We start from the raw sequence: 25763 nt of genomic DNA, 5'->3' as shown, positions 1-25763 counted from the left end.
GCCAGTCAGGGTTTTCTTTCAGCTGCTAGAAGCTAGTATCAGGTCATTTCCATGTGGCCCCCTTTATCTTCAATCCAGCAATAGCACATCAAATAACCCTCATGCTTCAAATGTGACTTTCTGCTACCAAGTAGAGAAAACCCTATGCTTTTAAAGGAAATTGGATGAAATTAGGTCCACTCTGACAATCTCCCTTTTGATGAACTCAGAGTCAACTGATTTGTAACCTTAATTACATCTGCAAAATCCCTTCTGTCCTATATGCAGCACAATCACAGATATGAGATCTCATCATATTCACAGTCCAGGGATTGGGATGAGAAATCTTGGGGGTACATTTCAGAATTCCTCCTACCCCAGCAGGGAGGACATTTACTACCAGCGTCCAGTACTGACTGTCTCATTATGTGCTAAGCAGACCGTTAACGTTGAATGAATTTTCATTGTCTTAAATATGATAGTCTAGTGATGAATGTTGGTTGCCAAGTCTATTTTATTTTTATACTAATATCAAAATAAGATAATATCGACATCAACAGGAGTCATGACAGAATCTGAATATACTTTATAATTGTATTAGATATAAGTTAGAAATCTAAATTTTAAAGGGTATAGTGTAGACACGAAGATGAGAAGTATAAAAACTCACATTTGTTTTACATTCGTTATTAACCTTTAGGCTGCCTTTGTCAAAATATTTCAGACCAGCTGGCTTAAATTTAAAAATTACTTTGAGTAACTGAAGAAAATATACTTGCCCTTTTATAATTGGCCCTTTGAATACATCCTATTTTTCAGGTGTTGGTGTATTTTCTAATCAAAGACTGGTCTTTTGACATCAGACAAGGCAATCTTAAATGATTTTAGTGTACTTATTCACTTGCTCTTCTATTTTAACTCACTTAAAAACTCCAAGTCCTTACCAAGGTTCTGTAAGGCCCCACACAATCTGTTGTTTCAATAAGCTCTGATTTCATCACCTCCCACTCACTTTCTAGGTCACTCACTCCATCCATACTAGAATTCTTCAGAGCCTCCATACTTGCTGCTTCCTTTGCCTGAAATGCTTCCTTGTTGCTTCAGGTTCCTTTTCAAACATTTCCTTATGGGGCAGGTTTTCTGTTGGCATCCTATCTAAAATAGGAGGCCCCTCTGATCACCATCCCTTTACCCATGGCTTTATGTTGTTGCATGGACCGATCACCACATAACATATTACCCTCTACCTTCTTAGCAGTTTACCTCCCCTAGAATGAAAGCTCCTTGGGAATAGAGACTTAGTTTTCTGTTCTGCTGAATGCCCAATGCCTAGCACATTATAGACACGCAGTAAATATTATTGAATGCATGAATGTATTTCAGAAAAGGAAAAGTATACCAGCTGGGGAATTCATTCACTCTGCAAACTAGCTCAAATATTTTATTAGGAAAAAGCCCTGCCTTCCTTTAAAAAGTAACAGAATATTAATGGAAATGGAAAAAATAGCAAGTTTTGCAGAAAGGCAGAAGGCAAGAAAGAGTGGATCATGGGGAAATGTAGTGTTTAGGGTGGTTCTACAGTTTTTGTGAAACTTACCAATGCAGGTCGTGGACTTTTCCACACCCTGACAGAGAACTGAAGGGGAGAGGAAGAAGGATGCACAACACCTACTACTGTCCTGTATCTGCCATCTTTGCCTCTGTTGGTGACGACCTGCTTTAGCAGGATAATTGCAAATTTTGAAGTCACTTGTCACATTAAACACTTAACTGTTTTTAGCATAAGAGGTGAAGGTTTTTTCATTGTTCCTCAAGTATTTTAGTTACGTTGTAGGTGTTAACATTTTGTTTTGCTTATCTTTTTTACTTGCTTATAAAACTTACATAACTATTGACCATATCAAATAATATGATAATTGAAGAAAAGCCTTTGATTGATAAACCAGGGATATGGACGCAACTGTAATCATTCCTTTTAAACTTGTACTTTGAAAATACAAATCTTTCCTTTTCATTGTTTACTTGTGGAAGCTTATCCTTTAAAAATTCTCTCATTGAAAAATAATTGATGAGATTAGCTTATTGTATCTTTATTTTAATGACCTTAGAGATATAATTGTGCCAATGAAAAAAGTATTAGGGACTGCATATGCTTGGAAGGAGTATCTGTGAAACAGGGACTGGCTATTTTCTTGTAGCTGTAACAATTCAGAGGAAGCAGGTTAGCTCTGTAACATACATTTTGTAACATTTTATAATCTGGTCAAAATGAAATACTATATCACACAGTGTATGTGTTCAACAAATACTGAATTGCTGAGCTGAAAGTATTCTAACTACCTCTACATTCCATGACCATCTGTCATCTGTCAGTTTTGTAGCTGGGATTCTTGTTTTCAGGGAAAGACTGGACAAAGTCCCCTTCCAATTCTAAGACTTCATTTGCTTTAAGACTATTATCATCACTCAGTTTTAAAGGGAAAACAGTGCTGAATGGCAGTGATTTAACATAATAGAATCTTATATCTTGCTCTTATCATAGCCCAGTAGGGGTCAGCATTAGAGAGTGGGGCCCCAACTCTGCTCCACACAGTCAATAAGGGACTCAACTTTTTTTCCCATCTATTATTACTAATTCCCTTTGTAACCAAACCCAAGTTCATCTGCCTGATGCACAGTGAAGCCAATCACTGAGACTTCAGGTACTCAGCAAGGAAGGGGTTTATTCCAGAGGAAGCCAAAGGAAGAGACAGGAGGACAAGACTCAAATCTGCCTCCCTGAAGGGAGAGAGAACAAGATTTTTTATAATCCTAGGGTTTGAGATTACATACATACATAGTGATGAAAAGGGCAGGGAAACTTATGACTATTCATGAGGATAGATGGAGCGTGCCCATTGAGCAAACATTTGGAAATATACATTCCATGTTGACTTAGGGTAAAGACATCATCAGAATGAATCAAAATCAGCTTCTGATATGAGGAAGTTATCTTAGGACAAGGGAAAGGGCTATGGGCATGCTCTGAGAGCTGGTATAAACTGGTTGGAGTCTTAGGTTCATTATCTCAGGTAAGGAATGCAGGATCTTGCTTGTTCATAGGCTGGAATCATACCAACTCAAGTTGACCTTGGGTCTAGACTTCTGCGGAGACAACTAGTGGGTTTGCTAGTGGGGTCTGAAAAGACACAGCAGCTGATTAGGGGAAAACAAGCTTTATCTTTTCTGTCAGTTCAGTCTCATGGGGTGTGGTTTCAATCCCTCCTGAGTCATGATCATTCCTCAGTCTTAAAGGAATCGAGATGATGACTTCCTTAGCTCCTTAGGTGAGGTAGGCTTTGAGTAAAGAGTGGTTTTTGCAAATCTCAGCTGTAAGCAAAATTCCTCCCACCAGTGAACATGCCTACATGCAGGGCAAAGCAGAAGTTCCTAAGCCATAGGTCACAGCATCAAGGGGAACAGAAGCAATGTGGATTCAATTGTACTAGACTTCTCCCTTTTACACCTTTTGGTCCTCAAGTCTTTTTAGCCCGTGGATGAGAAAATAGAGTAAGAGTCACACATGGGAGGTTTTTCATATGCCAGGCTTAGAAGTGACACATCATCTTCTTGGCTTATACTCAACTGACCAAAATGCAGATACTTGTCTATTTCCAGTTTTACAGGAGGCTGGGAGCTATAGGCCAGCTATGTGCTCAGGAAGAAGAAAACATGTAGATAGCTAAGCAGTAGCAGTACCGGCTGCATTCCACCTTTCTGGTCACCAAACGTCTGGTCCACTCTTCCTTCTGCACATAGAAGACATTTACCCTTCCCCAAGGGAAACAGCCCAGAGTCCCTTATGGTTACTGTATCCAGCTCCAAGTCCAGGATCTCTGAATGAAAGGAAATCCTTTATTGGGTCCAAATGGGGTTCTTTGTAGCCCTTTGAAATATAAATCTGCCTACCACTTCACCATATACATCCAACAGATAATGACCAAAATGAAAAGCGTAGGAGACACAGCAGTTCCTTGTCCATAGCAATTCTGAAATCTCCATGGACAGACTTTATGAAGGCCACTTAGCTGTAGGGTAGGGACGTTGCTTGAGTAGAATTCTATCTGGGGAGATTCCTCTTGTTTATTGTTCTCTGTAACACTGTCTCCACCATCTGAGAAGTTGTTTATCCTCTATGGCCAAGTCTGAAATGGATAGGAAGTAGACTGATAATCCTGCTTCCTGCTGGTGCAAGATCAGCTATCTCAACCAACTAAGTTCTTTCTCTCAAAAACTAAGTTGTCTTCCCAGTGCCAACAGCCATACCCAGTGTTACTTCATAGACTCCTCAGGCATGATTTATTTCTTTGCTTCTCCCTTTTAACACAATGACAGGTACCTTAAGGCTGTGGTGCTTGCATGGGAAGGCCAATGTGACACCTGTCTTTAGGCTGTCTGAATGAGCTTTTGTTGTTCAAAGGTTTTTTTCAGTATTATTTTCTATTATTTGGGGTCTAAAAACAGGTTTTTCAGTTCTTCTCTCTACGTTTCTACTTGCAAATCAGCCTCTTTTCATCTGAACTCATCTCTTTCTTATGATTACTTACTAAAGGCAATCAATTATGGAAAATGTACACCTGCATTCTGGCTCTTTCCAACCATGTCCCCTCAAGCTTAGGTTTGATAGCAGGTAGTTTGCCTTGCAGGTTATCACAGGAACAGTTTTACCAAATGTTGACCGTGGCCTAACAAGACTCTCCAGCCTTTCAGTGTTACCTTGCTGCCCACCACCTACCTGCTAAGTCAATGTCACATGTTTTAGGGATTTTTTTTTTTAATGGCAGCACACATTCTTGGAACCAATTTTTGTATTAGTTAAGGTAAGTAGTGTTAGGACCTGAAAAAGATGAACACCCAAATCTCAGTGGTTTAATGAAATAAAAATGTATTTATCACTTCATAGTCTATTGTAGCTGGTGATAGTGCTCCTGTTTCATTCAGGAACTCCAGACTCTGTCTATCCTGTGGTCCTGCTCTCTCAGCATTGGGAAAGAAGAGAGAAGATTGCATATGGGAAGATGTCATGGGCTAGGCTACAACTTCAGCTCTCGTTCCTTTGGCCAGAACCCAGTCCTTAGTCACATGGCCTCACCTAAATAAAAAGAATAGAAAATGTAATTTAGCTACTTACCTATAAAGAAGAAGAAAATAGAGATGTCAGTGAAAGGTAGCAGTGTCAGCCATAATTTCTCTGTACACAGAAAAAAATAACCTTTCTTCTCAGTATTTTGCGTGAAAATGTGGCACTGTTTACTGTATGTTTAGTATATTTATTGGACATTTGACGTAATCATAGAAGACATATGTCACAAGCACATTCATCCACCTTTATTCTGGTATGATTTCTAGTTGATTGTTCCGAATAAATCCAAATCAGTCTATCTATCAAAGAAATAAACACTCTAAGCAGATTGCTACTAACACAAGATTGTCTAAAAGCACTTTGTAAAACTGGGGCAGCCTGACCATCTTTAGGAATTACAGCGACTGTCTGTCTCCATAGTTGGGGAAAGTGGCAATGCAGAATGCTTGCTGTGGTGTGAGTGGTGGCTCAATGCTGCTTTGATATTAAACTTCTCACAGTTCAGATTCAGTATTTGAGAATAAAATCCAAATGAGATTCTTAGGATCCTAGTGAATAAGGGATCAGGGAAGAGCAGGAAATAAAGCTTAGACAACTTACATACTGGTTCCCTTACTAGTTTCTGTGCTATTTTGACATGAGACAGACATTCCTTTATTCAGGTATACCTGAGTGTTGTCAGTCAACCAACATTTCTTGATCACAGATGATGACCCAGGAGTCGTGCCTGACACCAGCCATCAGAAGTTAACAAGACCTCACTGTGACAAGTGCTGTTGCAGAGGATATTTGGGAGCATAAGAGAAGGGCCAAATAGGGGCGCCTGGGTGGCTCAGTCGTTAAGCGTCTGCCTTCGGCTCAGGTCACGATCCCAGGGTCCTGGGATCGAGCCCTGCATCGGGCTCCCTGCTCGGCAGGAAGCCTGCTTCTCCCTCTCCCACTCCCCCTGCTTGTGTTCCCTCTCTCGCTGTGTCTCTCTCTGTCAAATAAATAAATAAAATCTTTAAAAAAAAGAAGAAGAAGAAGAAGAAGGGCCAAATAGTGTCCGCAGGATGGCAGAAAAGATGTCTGCACAGCAGAGAGACTCGCATTTGGTACCAGAAGAGGACTGAGGATGGTGGAGACTGTCAAATTCAAGGCAAAGGGAAAGGGATGAGGAGGGGTGCAGGCATGGGAAAGAAGCTGTGAACTTGAGGCGCTGCAAGTTTTCTTCTGGCAAAACAGGCGTCTGGAGAAATTCACAGAGAAACATTTCTATGACCTGCCAAGGCATTTGAACTGCATTCTGAAATCAGTGAGAAAGCAATGAAGAAGTTAAAGCAAGAGAGTAACAGCAGACTTTTGTGTCCAAATATATATATATACATATATATATTCTAGGCATAGGATTGTGGAGAATGAGTTGGAGTGGGGAAGACAAGAAGCAGTGAGACACATGGGAGACTACTGACTTCTTTTTTCTCAAATTGAATTTGTGGATATGCCAAGGAACATAAAATTCCATGACCATGCATCTGTGATGCATTTTAATCATACTGCAATATACTTGTCTTGAAATTTGTTGTTAATGATGGTAATCAATCAACAAGGGTCATAAAACTATTTACATTGCTACTACTTATGGTTTTGATTGATGAAGGAGATTTTTTTTTTCTTCTTAGGGTTGTAATAACTTTTGTTTTAGTGGATATGTCCTATGGTCTCCAGTTATTTTAATGTCATATTTTATGATACTTCCTTATACTTATGTTTATTCATGCAATGTATATAATTATTTCTAGGCTAGTTTTTCTTTTTAAAAAATCCAATAGAGTTGCTATCTCTAACACAACTGGGAAGGAGAAATCCCTGGAAAATAATCGTTACTTTTCTGAGTTTCAATTTGGTGCTGTTTTTGATTAGGAGTGAACATTATTGAATGACTATAGGTTCCCCAAATAGGAGTAGCTGTTTCTGTTTCTTTACATACTAGGTTTGGGATAAGATTGATTTAAACTTGTTCACCAGGAGGCTCATTTATTCTGAGGAGGAAAACCAATATTTACATTGAAATATCTTTAATACCGTTTTAAGGGAAGAGAGGCTGCCATCTTGTGTACACTGTGCTTATTGCACACAAAAGTGGACCCATTCAAAGTTTTCTGTGTTAGACTTAAATTATGCTGAAAGCTAAACAATCACACAATGTTGAAGTGCTCATCAGTGACTTGTGACTCAAAAAAAAAAAAAAGAAAAGAAAGTATAGCATGAGGACATGTGTTCCTTTACTACCTGAGAAAACATTTTACACACCGTCTAAATCTTTTTGAAACAATTTGATCCTAAGGTTCAGAAATAATTAATAATCCCTAGATCTAGAATACTCTAGAATTTTCATTTTTATTTATTTATTTTTTAAGAATTTATTTATTTGAGAGAGACACAGTGAGAGAGGGAACACAAGCAGGGGGAGCGGGAGAGGGAGAAGCAGGCTTCCCACTGAGCAGGGAGCCCGATGCCGGGCTCGATCCCAGGACGCTGGGATCATGACCTGAGCCGAAGGCAGAGGCTTAACCGACTGAGCCACCCAGGCGCCCCTAGAATACTCTAGAATTTTTAAAGCATAGAATTTATAATTATAAAATAAAAGGAGTAATGTTGAAAAATAAATTCTGGAGTTCATGCTATCTGATAAAGCGCATGTGTGAAGGTTGCTCTTGACTATGACATGAATAACAATAAAACCTGAATTTTATTTTAGGGCTAACACATCCTAGTTTCTTCTCCCATACTTATTTGCCCTGTTTTCATTTCATCAGTGCCATAGAAAATGTTTTAATGAGGTTCATGGCTCAGCTAATAACAGCAAACACAGGTGGCTAGAAAATGCTTGAAAACCACAAAGTGTGTAGTAAAGAGGCCTTAATTTTGAAAAGAACCACAGTCCTCACAACAATTTGATAAGTGTTAGTGCCATCTTGTGGTTGAATGCAATATTGCAACAAAGCAGCACTAGCACAGGAATTTAAGGAATTCTGTGGCCAAGCATATTTAGAATATTTAGCATATTAGAAAATGCTGGTTTAGAACAAAATTAAATAGGTTCATTTTCTATCGCCTTTAAATAAGTGAATGTGCACCCTGACTCTCCAGTAAGGGGTATGACATGCGGCATTTTCCAGGCTTCTTTGACCACGGGGTTTATTTTTCTTGAGTGCAACTTTCTTTTCTTTTTTCTTTTTCTTTTTCTTTTTCTTTTTTTTTAGAGAGAGAGAGAGAGCACCTAGCGTAACAATTAATTCAAGCCCTAACATCCTCGCTGTGTGACTTTGGAAAATTTACTCACCTGTTGCATGCTGTAGTTTCTGCAACTGTCACCTCAAGATAGCAACTGAAATCTTCTCTCAGGCTTGTTAGGCGGTGTGTTGTATCTGCTGTTCAGCACGTGTTAGCTCGAGTGATCTAGATTTCCTTTTGTGACTTAAGCTCTACCATTGAGCCCTTAGGACCACCCAGCAGGATTCCAGGAACTGGGTGTATCTAACTGAGGGACCTTTGACAGTTCACCTATACAGCAAGTGAGGAAAATGTTTCTGGGAAGGAGAAAGAAACAGATTGCTTCCCAAAAGGATTTTACTTTTGTGTGTATGGTCTTCTGTGCTGAATCACTGGAAGTTTTGTCCTTTTACAGAATAGCTAAACAAATGGAGTGAGACACTACTTAGGGACACAAGGCCAAGTTTCTTGAAATCACTTTTCTTGTAAAAGAGTTATTCTTTTTGAACAACAGAAATCAAGCATTGTTGCATCTTGAAATGAGTGTTTTGTAATGATGTGCCAGAAAAAGCACTAACCAGACTGGTCTCCAGATGTGAGTTCTCATCTGACTTGGAATAAGCCACTTAACCTGCCCTGGTTTACTCATCCATAAAATGGAGACAATAGCAGACTCACAGAGACGTAGAGTGGTTAAACAAATAATGAGTGTGAGTGTTCTAGAGACCAGAGGAGGCTACTTGTTAATATTAGTATTATTTACAGTACCTACTGATTATTGAACACCTTTATATGATAATTATCTGATGGTATTTTAGAGTAAAAGCAGGAAAATATGGATGTTTGGGCTTCCTAAAAGCTAAGTAGAAGGAACATTGCATCTGGAGTCTGAAAGTCTAAGTTTGCTTCTATCCTGTTACTTCCTGGCTTACTTGTTATGTGATTTGGGGCAAGTCACACTGAATTTCAGGTTTTTTCTCATCTTCAGTATAGGTTGGTCAGGTATGCTTTTATCAACATCTCAGAGGACAAATTTAACAGTACTCTGCACACTGCAAGCTCTGTAGTCATTCATTGACTCATCCATTTAGCAAATACTTACCCAGTGCCTCCTCCACTCCAGACACCGTGCCATGTGTCGGAGAAGGGGCTTGGCCTTAATGGGGGTCATAGCCAGTGAGAAAATTCACACAATAAACAGGTGGACATACAAATTAACCTATAAGTAACATAATGATTACTGCTACTAAGCAAAGAGCAAATGCCAAGAGAAAGTAATAATGAGACCTAATTCAAATTGGGAGGTTAAGAAAGTATCCCTGAGAAAATTGTATTTAAACCAAGACCAGGAGGATAATAAAATGTCAGCCAGGCAAAAGGGGAAGAGAATGGGAGGGAGGGACTTTTCAAGTAGAGAGGCTAGCTAATGTGCAAAAGCTGGAAGCGGAAAATAACTTCCAGTACAGGATAGCTGGAACATACTAAGGGGCCCAAAATGGAGTTGGAGAAATGGCAAGTCCTGTATGCCATGTTACAGAGTTTGGATTTTCTTTTTTTTTTTTTTAAGATTTTATTTATTTATTTGACAGAGAGACAGCGAGAGAGAGAGAGAGAGAGAGAGAGAGAGAACACAAGCAGGGGGAGCGGGAGAGGGAGAAGCAGGCTTCCCGCCAAGCAGGGAGCCCAATGCGGGGCTCGATCCCAGGACCCTGGGATCATGACCTGAGCCGAAGGCAGACGCTTAACGACTGAGCCACCCAGGAACCACCGATTTTGGATCTTCTTGTAGACGTAGTTGAAAGCTGTTGAGATGTGTTAAGCAAAGAAGAGGGAAGATTAAATTTGCATTTTTAAAAGGTCAGTCTGTCTGCCATATAGTGAATTACTGGAGGGGGACACAGAAGATGGGAGAGCCCAATTAGGAGGCTATTTTTAGAGTAGAACAGCAAAGAAATCATGGTGGCTTAACTAGATTGGAGGCAGAGAAGATGGATAAGGTATATTTTGGAATTTATTGGACTTAATGGTGTCCTGGGTACAAAGCATGGAGAAGAAGGAGGTATTGAGAGCACTTTCCAGGTGCCTTGCATGAATAGTTGTCAAATGATGAAGTCATTCATTGACTGACCTGACAAAGCCTGAGGGAGGAGCAGGCTTAGCAGGAGAGAAGATCAAGACTTAAGTTTTGGACATTGTGGACACTGGAATGTCTATTAGATATCCAAGTGGAGGGGACAAAAGTCAGCAGGAACAGAGGCTGCCACCCACGCTATTAAGTCATTAATTCATTCATTTATTCACCAAATGTCTATTGAGGACCAACAATATGTCTGATTCTGTACTAAGTGCTGGAGATTTTTAAAAAGGGGTATCCAAATGGCTCTGATATTATGGAGCTTATATTTTAGCAGGTGGTAATAGTTACATAGATGAATTTCAAAATCAAAGACAATGACTTGATCTAGGGCGTGACTGAGAAATTTCAAATGGGTACATGGATTTTAATAACCTGCAAATGTGTGCTCTAAAACCCTCAATCCCCAGGGTCCTCAGCCCATAGCTGGGAACCACTGTGTTAAAAATAGCAATTTTTAACATTTCAGTTGCACTGACTCCCCAAAAGAATGCATTCATTATAATGGGTAACTATATAATAGCCTATATTTATATTTATAAATTTTTTTAAGTTTGTACCATTATGATAAAATCACACTGTCAAAATGGGAGTTTCACAATGAGAAAATGGGATCATTATTTTATTATACCCGGGTCTAGGCATACAAAGAGCAAGGTATTATATTTACTTCAAAAGCGTGGAGGGTTTTAAGAAAGCCCACAAATGATTAAATAAGAAAAACAAAGTCCTACGTGGCAGTCCTTATATTTTGCATCGATATTTATGTGTCACTGCAGTGAGTGGAGTGTTGAGAAGTGATACAGAGAGCAAGCTGAAGGATATCAGCATCATAATTGTAATCCCTAATATTTATATCATACTTTACAGTTTAAAGACCCCCCACTCACATTCTTCTTTAAATCATACAGACCGTAGTTATCAACTATAGCTTCAGTTTAGGCAAAACAGAAAGATTAAACAAAATCTTTTTTTTAAGATTTTATTTATTTATGAGAGAGAGAGAGAGAGCATAAGCAGGGGGCAGAAGGACAACCAGACTCCCCACTGAGCCGGGAGCCCAACATGGGGCTCTATTCCCGGACCCTGAGATCATGACCTGAGCCGAAGGCAGACGCCTCGTATAAAGAATTATTCCCTGGGGATGAAGATTGTCACACTGGGATGATTTACCTGGGGATGTCTCTGATTTACCTTCTCTAGGAATCTTTAGTAATAGCCTGGACTCATTAGATCGATTGGCCTCATTCGTCGGTCACAATGAGAAATGGTATGATATATATAGAAGTATGTCAAAGCCCTTCCCCATTGCAGGTGTAGTAGAAAAAGCACAGGTATTAGAGTCAAACAAGTTTGGTTGGAATTTTAACTGCATCTCCTGCTAGCTGTGTATCATGAGCAACTTACTCGACAGCTCTGATTTTCTTTATCATCATAAGGAGCTTGGGAGGTGTGAGGGGATAATATGAAGTTTGCAGATTACTTAATAAACAGTTGTTCCCCTTCCCCCCCGCACGCCTTCCTCTGAGACCTCCATCCTTTCCTCGTGTTCTAAAATTGCAACTTCTGAGCTCCAGAGAATATGGGACCAAGGATGAAATGAAAGCCCAATTTAAGACTCACCTTTCCTTAAGCCCATCAGACTAGTCTAAAATTTAAGCAGCATATATAAGGCTAAAACTAGTTAAATCAGTCAAGATCATGGATCATCTTTTTATAGTTGACCAGATGATACCAAGAGAAATGTCAGAATAATCTCTTTTGTTTATTATATGAATTAAATTTACATATGCAGTATGCAATAGAGGTTTTTAAATACCAGGACAGGGTTACAGAATTAAGATCAGAAGATACAATAATAATAATTACTATTATTATTACTTAGATATAATAGTTATTATTAATATTTACTGTCACTTTAAAATTTAAGGAAAAATTTGGGAAAAAACATTTAACCTTTATTTTCCCATGCGATAAGCTTTATTTAACTTTGATTCCTTTAAATACTTCCTGATGTTTAAATGAGCTAATCTCTTGCTTCCCAGCAAATAGTGTGACTAACATGAATCAATCTCTATCTCTTCAACAGGGACAAGTGATCCATACGTGAAGTTTAAAATTGGAGGAAAAGAAGTGTTTAGAAGTAAAATAATACACAAGAACCTCAATCCTGTGTGGGAGGAGAAAGCTTGCATTCTTGTTGAACATCTGAGGGAACCCTTGTATATCAAGGTGAGCCAGTTATGTTTTCCCCTAATGCAATGACATAAAACTCCCTGTTTAATGGTTTTCTATCATGTCTTCCTGACTGATGAGATTTTTTCACCAGAGATAAATTCTGCTCTGCGCAACTCTAATCTGTTGATGGTGTGACAGAGAGGAGACGGCGAGGGGAGAGGAAGCTGGGGAGCGTTTTTTCTTCAGCACAGTTCTATTGCCAGTCATTTAGGAGGATTATGAAGTCAGTCTTCTCCTGTTTGGTGCAGTTAACTTACTCAGTGCGCTCTGGGAATATAGAAAACAAGTAGCCGTGAAATCTAGCAAGAAGGAGAACTTACACAAAACCCAGCCTTTCTGTTCAAGAATTCTATCAGGGGATCTGCCATTACAGGTTGCAAAAAAATATTTTCCTTGGAAGATGAGAAGGGTAAAGATAAAAAAGGGGGTGGATTTCCTGTCTCTATCATATTACCAAAAATGGGGGGGAAAGAGTCTTTCCTCTCACTTGATGTAGTTTAAAAAAAAAGAACTTAAGGTGATCATTGCAACCCTAATTCCTTGTTTTGTTTCCCTATCTAAATTCTCTTTAATCCATATCTCTAGATATTTTTTCTGTATCTAATTCATATCTCCACACCGTTTATGGCTCCTATGTTCTGACTATCCAGTCAACGGCCAAACTTTTTTCTCCTTTACCATAAAACCACACGCCTCCCCTTCTCTCTTTTGTCACGAATGGCCCATGAACCAAAAATCTCATATAATCATTCATTAGGCAATCTCTAGGCATCCTCCTTCCCATCAACTCTTCATTTATATTGCCTCCAGCTGTTTCTCTTTTCCACAGAAAGAAAAATAATAATCAAGATTTTATTAAAATCATAGCAGAACTGGTTGGTCCAAAGGTGTAGTGAGTTCTCTCAGTTGATTGTTCACACTCAGTTACAGGTTGAACTCCTTATTCTACTCTTTCCCCCTTCTCACTACTGCACTTCACTAGTCTTAAAAAAAAAAATCATAGCAAAACAGTTTATAAGATCAATGAAAAGAGAATTTCCTAAGTACATAGTTGGTAAGTTTCTTGAAGACATTATGGGAGAATAGATCTGTATTTGCCTAAGAAAGAGTCTCAAGTGGACATTGGCTAAAGAAAATCAATTAAATAACATTCCTGAACTATCTTTTAATATACAATGTGTGATGGCATAAGAATTGTTAATGTGGGAATATTCACAGCCAATCCTCCTCCCACCAAAGGGAAGATCTTCGGGTCAGAAGTGTTTTTCTTTCCTGCTCCCCATTTCCAGAGAGACAGAAATATCTGCATGAGAAAAAAGAAAATACCTTCATAACAAAAAACTGAGATAGAAGATGTGAAAAAGGAATTAAAAAAAAAAAAGACAAGTGGGATGTGAAGGAAATTTTATTTCCGGGGAGTTTTGGAAGAGATGAGTTAGAGCAGTTGTAGCCACGGGGACAATGGACGGGAGAGGAAAGAAAGCAGGTGTTAGTAAGGATTGCACTGGACCACTTGCATCTTGTTTAAGGTCCCATAAGAGAAAAATCATGGAAAGAAAAAGATTTATTTTTAATTACTTTTACTGTGGACCTGTTTCTTTACTGGGATATTACTCTACAACAGAACCAGATGGATCTCCAGTCTTTGAAAGGGTTACAAAATGAACTTCCCAAAATTACATTAGATGTTGGTTAGGTCCTTTCGCTATTCTCTTGTGCTCAAGAATGAGTATTCATCTCTGTAGAAACCAAAATGTCAAAATGCATGTTTGAAAAAGAATATCACAGTAGGCTCAAAAACAAACAAACATCTGACGTACACACACACACACAAGAAATGGTGGCAAAAACTTTTATTGTGGTCGGAGAGAGCAAGAATGTGTATGTGCATATCCTTCTACTGTCACGGAGACAGTGAAACTGCATGCAGGCCAAAGGCCTTGGCTAATGCCGCACTATAAGCTAAGAAGCTAGGAGAGAAACTCCAAAGGTTGTTTTTTTGTTTGTTTACCACTTTGCGTTTTTAAAGTATGACATCATATAGCTACAACTTAGCTTTCACCATACAGAAAAAAATAGTGAATTGTAAAGTATTTGTCACTTTTGTACATTTTTACATAAGAAAAATGATTAAGTAGGAATCACACTGGCTTCCCAAATACTATGTGTACAAACATAAAATGACAATATTTTTATGTACTATTTTATGCTTTTAAATATGCTTTCCTATTTTTCACTTGATTTTCATTTTCTGTAAAATGCTAGGGCTTCTTTTGAGAAAAATCTCTAACTTTTTGCTTTATTTTTTCCATTTTTTATGTTATCTACTTTTTGCCTAACCTTACACACACAGAGACCTAAACAAAATACATTGGCGGAAATATTTTGAGTTACTAGAATTTCATGAACATTGCATTCTTTTCATTGTCTCTACACAGCATTGTGTAATTGACTGACTTGATTTTGATAGGATGCCTATATCCTCCATGCTGGGAGATTAATCTTGCCTGAAAGATCTCTTAGGGATGAACTGATTCTATAGTGACAGGTGATATGAAAATGCATCTATGTACTGGATGGTTAGAAAATATTGTCTACAACCCTCCCGTCTACAGTTAAAGGAAAAAGAAGTCCATGTGTACCCTGTAATCTGATTTCTAACAATGTAAGGATTACCAAGGGAAACAAAAGTCAGTTCTGAGCCCAGGTTATAAAATTGCATTAAAGTTGCAGTGCTTTTACCAATTCTAGGAAAAACAGATTTTTTTTTCCAAAAAAAACCTTGGAACTGTCATTTTAAAGAAACTAGACACAGAATAAATAATAACATACTTTCCAATTGGATGGAGTTCATGTAGATTTTAATTTTAATGAGAATATTCCTTCTGCTCCAAATGACTTTATAGTAAGGGCAGGTGAAAACAAGTTTATAGGAATAGACTTGAAATATATTTATAAAGTAGTAGTAGAGGCTGGGGGTTTAAATTCAGTGCTATTTTCTTAAAGATTTTATTTGAGTGAGAGAGCACAAGTGGCAGGGGGGGACGCAGAGGGAGAGGGAGAAGTAAGCTCCCGCTGAGCAGGGAGCCCGACACGGGGCTCGACCCCAGGACCCTGGGATCATGACCTGAGCCGAAGGCAGAGGCTTAACCGACTAAGCCACCCTAAATGCAATTCTATTGACTGAGGCAAGAGCCACTGGAGCCTGCCACAGGGATACTCCTGCACACATCTTAGAGAATAGGGTAAATTCAGCGTCCATTTCAGTTGAATTGAATTAAATTCTCGATTTTCATCTCACTGACACTATTATCCAAGGTACACAGTGAACCCCCAGAGTTACAGTAGAAGAGAGAAAAGTAATAGAAAGGGGAAATGTTTGTGTACATTGCTACTTGTCTGGCCTAATCATAGGCTAGAAATCTGGGTATTAGATTGGAGTCTTTTCTAAATAATAAAAATTTTTGGTAATTAGGAAGGTGATTCTGTTTGAGGTCAGATTACTGTTTCTAAGACTGTTATTTTACCAAAATCGACAATTCCTTAAGTAACTCCCTATCTACCCAAGTTTAAGATTTGAAATTGAAAAGTCCTTGAGGTGCCACGGTGCCTCAGTTGGTTAAGCATATGACTCTTAATTTCAGCTCAGGTCATGATCTCAAGGTGGTGAGATCAGTCTTGCATGGCTCTGTGCTCAGCGGGAAGTCTGCTTGAAGATTCTCTCCCTCTCCCTCTGCCCCTGTCCCCATGCTCGCACATGCACTCTCTCTCTCTCAAAAAAAGAAATCCTTAAACATGGTTCAAATTAAAGACCATATTGCTATCTTATGCAAAATTATTTCTCACTAGGTCTTAAGGGCCCTAAAAGAATGTCATATACCAATGATCATCAACTCTGGCTGTACATCAGAATTATCCATAAAGGGGTTTTTTTGTTTTATATTTGTGGTTCTTTTTTTTATTCAAGTGTCTTCCCTAAAGACTTTGATTCAGGACCTCTGAGGTAGAGTCCAATCTTCTGTATTTTTAAAACACAGCAGGTTATTCTGATGAACTGCTTGGGTAGGGAGCCACTTTTCTAGACTTTTAAATGGAAACAACTGAGTAGTTGGAATGAAAATGTTTCTAGCCCTAAACTACACAGCACCCAAACCAAATTATTCCAAAGTTAGATGCTTATATTATCTTAGACATTTTGTCTTGTTTGGTTCAATAATACTTCCTAAATGCATGAATCAAGAATCTCAACTATTTTAGAAAACAACAACAAAAATCAATAGCAAAACAAAACAAGGAAATAAACAAGTGTGACCATACTTGCTTTTGGTTTATAGGCAGAGAACATAGGAAGTTACTGAGTCTTGGGAAGATGGAATCTATGGTCACATCTTCTCATCATAATAATAACTACAATTTCTTGAGCACCATGCTAGGTGCCAGGCCTACTTTATCTCATGTAAACCTCACAATACCTGACAAGTAACTATTCTCATCCCCATTTTATAGGTGAGAGAGACTTAGAGATACTCGGTGTTTCCTATGTCCACCCAGCAATTATGCAACATAACTTCTTTTTTCCACTAAAGATGACTAATCGCAATGGCCGCAGTTAGGTTTTATTTTCTTTGTTTTACAATGTTAATACTATAATTCAGAGTTTAATTATTCTTGTATAGTGAAATGAGTATTTTGAAGCTTCCTGGGTATGAAAATGAGTTATGGACATATTTAAGTAGAATCTTATATCTTGGGTCACATTATGTGATCTGGATCCATTTCCATATCTTATTCTCATTATGCCTCTTTATTTGAATGCCACTCTCTCTAATTGTCCTCCTAAACATCTTCTGTAAATAGCACTTCTCATCACTCCCATACCCTAAGATATTTTTCTCCATGACACTTATTACTACCTAATATGCATTTGTTTATTGTCTATACCCTGCCCATATGTAAGCCCCAAGAAATCAGAGACTTTGTCCCATTCACTGCCGTATTTCCAGTACCTAGAACAACATTTGGCACATTGTAGATCCTGACCAAATATTTCTCAAGTAACTGAATGAATAGATAAAAGAATCTTTTGAACTGGCAGTTGAAAACTCCCCTGAAGTCATAAGCACCGATGGGCATTTCAGTCATCTGAGCTAGCAAATTCCCATTCATGGGAGCTGAGTTTTCTGTTACTTATATCCCCAAAGCATTTTAGCCAGTGTACTCCCTGAAGCAATTTTTCTTGGAAGAAAATTGAATCGAGATGTTAAATAAATTCATTGATTAGAATAAAACACGTGTTGTTCTAAACTCACGTGAGAATGAAGAGAGGTGTTAACAGAGCCCGAGCAACTTTTATCTAATGTTACCTAAGGTTTCCACCTCTCCCAGGGGAGGCTCCGTGAAAGCAAGGATCCCATCTAAACTGTTCATGTGTGAATTTGCAGGACTTCACTCACAGTGGGTGGCCAAGTCGTATTTGTTAAATTTCAGTATGTTCTATTCTGAACAGAGAATCCTGTACTATAGAATCTGAATCTGACCTCTTCCAAGCCCTGAATTTTGGGGGGAAGTAACATAAACTTTTCAAGCTTTGGATTCCTCATCTGAAAAATGGACACAACAATACCCTGTTCACTGAGTTGTGTAAGACATAAATTTAAAATCTCCAGAGCAGGGGCGCCTGACTGGCTCAGTCAGTTAAGTGTCTGCCTTCCGCTCAGGTGATGATCCCAGGGTCCTGGGATCGAGCCCCACGTTGGGCTCAGTGGGGAGTCTGCTTCTCCTTCGGCCTGCCGCTCCCCCTGCTTGTGCTCTCACTCTGTCTCTCTCTCTGACAAATAAATAAATAAAATCTTTAAAAAAATTTCCGTAACATATTTAACAGATAACAGTGCCTAATGGATAGCAAATATTGAATAAACATTAATCAGTGTTAACTGTGTGTGTTCTCATTGCAGTGGGAGTACGTTTCCCTATTTTATCCCTTCTCGGTGCTCTGTATTTCTGAAACTCCCCCTAGAGCAATGTTCCTTCTGACAAGTAGTTTATAGAGCATAGAACAAAGTAAGATCACTAATAATTTCATTAATGAATGGATTCTGGTGGTTCCATTCTTTCCCATATGGATGCCCTTGCTAAGTAACAGGAGAATTAAAGTAAGCACCTAGCAATAGGACTGTAGGAAAGACTTTCACCACGAGAGTAAAGAGAGTTCGAATATTCCAACACCCAGCTGGGCTATCTCTTCTAGCCGGTTCACTAGATTCACAGCTCTCCACTTCGCATGTCTGGATGTACCCCAGCTGGTCTCATTGATTATCACTAGAGTCCCAAGATTTTAAGCTTTAAGGTGATACAGTTAGAAGAGGTTGCGTAAGAAATTTATTTAATTTTTATCGTAAACTTTATGTTGTAAAATACCCTATTGCAGCCACCTGCAGATACTGACATGTCCTTTGCCTGAGATGTTGCAGTATACTCATGTGATATGCCACTGAGCAGATGACTAGAACTCAGAAGTGTAATTGATCAAGGAGAATATTTATTGCAGGAGCACTGTGCTTTCTATAACAAATGTACTCCTGAAAGGCTGTATGTAAATCAAATGACTGTAAATTGAATAATTTAGAAGGCATTAAGGGAACTTATCATTTAAATAAATCCCCTTGTGACTCTTCAAATTTAAGAATCCTTTTGTAATGCAAAGTGTTTATCTTTTGGTTTAAATCTCAGTTTTTTACATAATAAGTTTAACTTGAAGTATACTTAGTCTAGAGAAAAACCAGTAATTCAGGCTGCGGTACATACTGTTCCCTCTCCTTCAAGCTTTCTAACTACTGAGCACAGTTGTGCTGATTTGGGCACCGGAGTACTGGGCTGTGGATTCTCTCAGCCTAATGGATTCTCACATCCTGGAAGTTTCGATGGCCTGGTTCATCCATTCAAGAGCTGGCTTCCTTGTCCGTGCTCATTTACTGCAGTGTACAATACAAAGACTTTCTATTTGAAAAGGTCAGGAAGCACAGCTCCCAACTTTATCTAGGAGCATCTTTTTTCCATCTTAAAAGTTGTCCCTGATCTCTATTGTTATTTTTATTCTTTTCACTGTCTGTTCTTTACAACACTTAACACAATTGGAAATTACATATCACCTGTGCACTTCCTTCTCTAGCAACTGTCTCCCTCACTAAACTGTAAGCATTGGCCATGTCAGCTTTGCTCACCACTGCTTACACAGCACCTACCGTATTGTCTGGTACATAATGAATACTTGATCAATATTGGCAGAGGAGATGAATGAGTAAGAAAATTAATAAATGGTTGGAAGTTAGCCAACTCCCATTTACTTAGAGTTTTTTGGACATGGCCCTAACTGATCTAGCCCTGAGCCGTTTCTCTAGCCTTCTTCCACTCTCCATCTTTCTCAGTCTGCTTCAACCACTCTGTCTTCTGGATGACCCTTGCATATGCTAATCACCTGCTGTTTCTCCTGCCTGGGAGTGATCTTCCCAGACTGGCTTAATCCTTCTCATTATTCTGGTCTCTAGGTGCAGACTTCCTCCAAAAGGGCTTCCTGGACCTCCAATCTAAAATACCAGCTCCCAACACACCCCCATAGGCATTTGTGTCCATGGCACTCATCACTAAATATATCTATCTATTTGGGTTTTTATGGACCATCTCAGCTCCTAAATGCAGGTCCCAAGAGATCAGGGGCGCTGCTTTCTTATTCATCATAATACGAATAAGAAACATGAAAGGCATAGAGAAGATACTGGATAAATAGTTCTGACAGAAGGAAGAAATACATTCTTTTCTTTTCCTTTCTGCTTGTTGCTGGTAGTTACATTAATATTATTTCCTAGCCTTGCTTGTGATGATAAAAACTTGATTTGACTTAACCTTAACATGACTTTACAAAATGCTTTAATAACAACACCTCAATTTTTATTTGTATATTTAAAACAGCATTTTCCTATGATATCAGAGAATTTATCTTCAGTGACCTGAAAAATGCAAAGAGATTAGAATTATATTCTCATCACCAGTAACCCACTATAGAAGGCATATTTGTTGAGTTTCATACCAACTTATTTTTCCTTTCAGTAATGCTAATAATATGGGGAAAATATTCTAAGCTTATGTTCCTCAGATTTTTGATGATGTACTATATTTATTTGATTTTGTTATTCATCTTCCTTAAAGTTCTATTTTATATAAAACAGCAATTTTAAGTACAAAATTAAAGGTAGTTTCCTTTGAATGTTTTGTGAGACCCTAACATTTCAAACAAAGTAATTTTTAAAAATAAATAATAAGCTTCATTGCTTTTGGTGACATAGACAACTAGTATTTTATAATCGAGATACTTTCACTTAAAGCTTATATTGGAATTATTTCTAATAATGCCTTGTCTCTTTGGCTTCTTAGGTATTTGACTATGATTTTGGACTACAGGATGACTTTATGGGCTCGGCGTTTCTGGATCTCACACAATTGGAGTTAAACAGGTAACTTTTGAACCATTATAATATCACTATGTCTTTTTTTTTTAAGATTTTATTTATTTATTTGACAGAGACACAGCGAGAGAGGGAACACAAGCAGGGGGAGTGGGAGAGGGAGAAGCAGGCTCCCCGTGGAGCAGGGAGCCCTATGTGGGGCTCCATCCCAGGAGATCATGATCTGAGCCAAAGACAGATGCTTAATGACTGAGCCACCCAGGCGCCCCTCACTATGTCTTGTTGTGAAGCTGGGCCTGTGTAATAGAAAGTGTTAGCAGATCTGGGATCTAGTCACTGTTCTCTCATTTATTGTTGTGAGCCTTCATGCTAGCCAGCCTTTTTCAAGTTCATCTCTCTTATCTACCCAGTGGAAATAATAGTGTCTTCCTTGACTACCTCATTCAACAACAACTATTCGGCAGAAAAATTCTTAGACACCTGCTTTGTCTCCCAGCACTGTGCTAGGCTCCAGGAATCTAGAGATAAGAGACACATTCCTTACTTTTCACATGTCTGGTATGGTTGTAGTGGGACATAAAGTAGATTATCCATGTTAGTCAAAATTATTAATTTAAGAATCAGGTCACCGCATAGGAAATAAAACGTGTACCTTGCTTTAAAAACAGCCATTCCCTTATCACCTGAGCCCAAGTACAATCTAATTTTGCCATCACTGGTAATCCTATGTTATCTAAGAGTGCCTCAAACATGGATAAAGATTAGTTGTATTTTCTCAGTTAGATTAGTTCATCATTGCTTGATTATTTGTAAAGTTATATAATTATTACTAATATTAGTTGTTTCTCATACCTAATTATGGGCTTATATTTTTTAAAATGCATTTCAACTGGGAGCTTAGAATTAATACTAGAGAAAGGGAAAATATGTCTTAAAAGGGTCAAGCAATGCTGGGATAGATTGCAAAGGAAGCTGTGAGATCTTTGATGGTTTTAAGATGCTTTAGTTGATTATATACATAATGTGGCAGGAATAGTGGAATGCAAGAAAGCAGAGTAATGGGCTGGATTACTATATTTTAAATACAAATGAAATAGAAATAGTAGAAACCCCCCCTTATGTATTATAGTCAGCTACGTTTGAGCACACTGATGGCTTGTTGGTCTCTCAATAGTCATTTTTGTCATGCACTGGACAAAAGAGCAGACTTTCCTGTACCTCCTGCATGTCCTCCATTCCAACCTAGAGCTTTGCGCAGGCTGACTGATGGTAGAGCGTAGGTGATTGCTGGCTCCCTTCCCTCACCATAGAGGAAGGATGTGCCTTAGATGGTATTTTATGTAGTCCATTATCATGAAAACTGAGCTCCAACCAGAATGGACTGTGGTGTTCTTTTATAAAGGCCACAGTTATTTTCTCTGTAGACTTCTGTTAAAGGCTATGCAAATTGCTGGATTTAATCACAGAGCATAAATTTCTCGTGTTCTCTATTAAAGATAAATCATTGATGAGAAATAATTTTAAATGGAAAAAATATGAGATGATTAAGAAAATAAAAAGAGGTTATATACAAGCATTTGTTTATTTTGGCACATTACTTATTGTATGTATTTACCCATTCCTTCCTCTCAAAACCACATAAACATCCCAGATTACTACTTTTCAAAATCACTAGCTGGTATATACCATTACATTCTATGTATAAATCAATAGTCCCTGGGTACAGATAAATGGATAATGGTAGTAGCCATATAAATACTTATCCTACTATATAATGCATTAAGATTTTACTTTGAAAGAAAATAATAGGTAATCATCATAAAGCAATTGCAAATGTTCTTAAATCTTTATCATGTAATCATTATAAAAATGTAATGAAGTTTTTTCTATTAATTTTATATGTAATCATTAGAGGAAAATGAACTGAATCAAACTGTAACCCCTTGTAAAAACATATATGTATGTATGAGATATATATATATATATTCTATAATGCTTAACATGAATTTCTTAAGACAAAAGGAACAAATTGTCAAACCACAGTGATTAGTTGTAACTAAATTGACAGTGGAGCAATTTGTATCACAACTGTTATAACATTGTATCATCAGTCTAATTTTTCATGTTTCATTTAAAACCTCTGATGTCAGACAACTGTTCATTTTTTTTCATAACGTTACTCCTTGACTTGGTAAATGAAGCATCATGTGAAAGAGTCTCCTGGTATTATAATATCTTAGCAATAAAAAGTATCTCCTGTTGTCAATCCTGGTTGTATGGGAAAATCACCCAAGCTTTACAAACAATATAAATTTCCACTCCCCACCCTTGATCTATAGAACCAGGGTCATCATGGGTAGAATTAGGGAATGTGCACTTTTTTAAAGCTCCCCAGTGGATTCTGATGTGCAGACAGGATTGAAAATTCTTATTTGGACCAGCTTTCCTCACCAAGCCTTCCCCCGATACTAGACTCCGACTGTATCATTTACTAATTAAGCTCCCTGAAGATGATATTATCTTTGATCTTGACATTTGGTTTTTGCCCAGAACATAGCACAGTGTGTAGTATTTCATACGTGTTTCATATATGTTTTATGAATGAAAAGAATAAGTGACTGAACAAGTAAGGGAACATCCCTAATTTGCCAACATTTAAAGATTTAAGTTTGGTATTGAATATTCCACAGTCCCTTAAGTTTACGGAGGGCACGAACCCCTGTCTGTTCAACAAAATGAACCAAATCAAATTATATATACAATATATTTATGTATATATCATATATACCTATATACTATAAAACTTAACATGCATTTGTTGAAATTAAAATATTTATTTAATTGAAATATGGAAATGAGATATTACCTAACCATTGTCAGTTGAATGTGTACTTTGTATTATTTGTAAAAGTGAATCTGGGTAGTACTGAGTAATTCATAATCTCTTCCTCAGACATACGTAATTCTAAAGCTTTCTAAGTACTCACCAACTCTTCTAAGCATTGATTTCCTTGTGTTTCTGAACCTAAAAATTGTTGAGGCATAGATTTAAACAGCCAAAACATACAGAAGCATTATTTTAAACAATGGGGTCTGTTAAAAATAGTAACACCTTGTTTTAAAATTATGTCTATGATGTCTATTAGGCAAATTATATTTTACCTTTTCCTTTTTTCCCACTCATCTGTTTACTCTAAATCATGTAGTGGTCTGTAAATGACCCTCATTTACTTGTTAGTCTCAAATTGATAGAAAATAGCTGGCTTTGCTTTCTGTGTGTTTAGAGATCCTAAAAAAAAGGACTTACAGATTTCTCAATACTGTTATAGTTTCTCGGTCTTCTAGAATCCCAGGAAGGACTGAGACTTCTGCAGTGAACCCAAGTATTGCCAGCTGATCCACAACTGATTGGATAACTTAGTGCATTAATGATATTTCAATAGCAACAGAATTTGTACCAGAAAAGTAAAGAAGACAAAATTGACTCTCTTCATAAAAATAAAAAAATTGTCAATATAAAACATTTTTGGCTTATCCACTTAACAACTGCTCACAGTCTTAATATTTTATCTCATAGGCCCACAGATGTGACCCTAACATTGAAAGATCCCCATTATCCTGACCATTACCTTGGAATCATTTTGCTGTCCATCATCCTTACCCCTAAAGAAGGAGAACACAGGGATGTGGTAAGTTGCCCCACAGCCTGGTAAGAGTGCTTTCTTGCTCTCACTTGGTGGAATGTCATGAGCCTTCTTTGAACCCAGAGGTGATAATAAAAGAGAAGTCCCGTATGAAAATCGGGCCTGTTCTTTGTTTCCGTAAGTATCCTGGGTATCTCTAGTCCCTGCGTTTTATATCTTTTTCAATTCAAATTTCCTGTTCTATGCTCCAGATGGGAACCTCTTGTAGTAAATAAGGGACACGTTTGCATCTTTTATTATAATTTCATTTCCCAATTTCAGACATGTTATGTTGTAGGCAAATGGCAGTATGCATTCAGGGAATACATTTGCTACTGAAGCGAATATTTGGAATTCCACATTGAGGTATCCAGACTCTACTATTTTGACCGTACTGTCAGGCGTACCATAACAAAGAAAAATGAGGTGAAATTATAATAGAGTTCCTGCTTTCTGGTATTTGTTTGCTGAATGAGAAGTGAATACTTTTCATCTTCTTGACGGGCTTCCATATCGGTGTTACCCATTTCCCAGCCCTGGCCGTCTGTACTTCCTTGCACACCATGCTGTTGTGAGAAACTGACAAGGGAGACAGAGGAGCCAATTACTCCAGCATGTTGAAGTGACATTAAAAAATATCAGGTCTGACCTGCATCGGTATGCTTGCCAGTGCGCTTCCTGCCACAATTTACCAGATTATTTATTAGACTCAGTGTGCTTTCATGTACTGGGAGCTGCTCCCACTAGTTTTGATTAGAACACATTTTAGGAGTAAACATAATTTTTTTCGGCAAGTCCAAATACCCTATTTCAGCACTGTGTGTATTGCTGTCTTAAAATAATGCATGACTAAAGTTGGTATATGTTGTCTGCTGGAAAGGTGTTATTGACAT

General features: G+C 38.0%; 1 protein-coding gene across 1 annotated transcript in view; it reads left to right on the top strand.

Moving 5' to 3' along the window:
- Positions 1-25763, top strand: part of MCTP1 (multiple C2 and transmembrane domain containing 1) — a 505394-nt gene that overhangs the window by 247405 nt on the left and 232226 nt on the right. The window contains 3 exon segments of the mRNA XM_027606101.2: positions 12580-12722; positions 21156-21235; positions 24765-24876. Of these exon segments, the coding sequence (XP_027461902.2) occupies positions 12580-12722; positions 21156-21235; positions 24765-24876 (335 nt within the window).

The sequence above is a fragment of the Zalophus californianus genome, chromosome 5, assembly GCF_009762305.2.
Source record: "Zalophus californianus isolate mZalCal1 chromosome 5, mZalCal1.pri.v2, whole genome shotgun sequence".
In the NCBI taxonomy this organism is placed as follows: Eukaryota; Metazoa; Chordata; class Mammalia; order Carnivora; family Otariidae; genus Zalophus; species Zalophus californianus.
The sequence above is the reverse complement of the archived record's forward strand: the minus strand, read 5'-3'. Positions and strand labels throughout refer to the sequence as shown.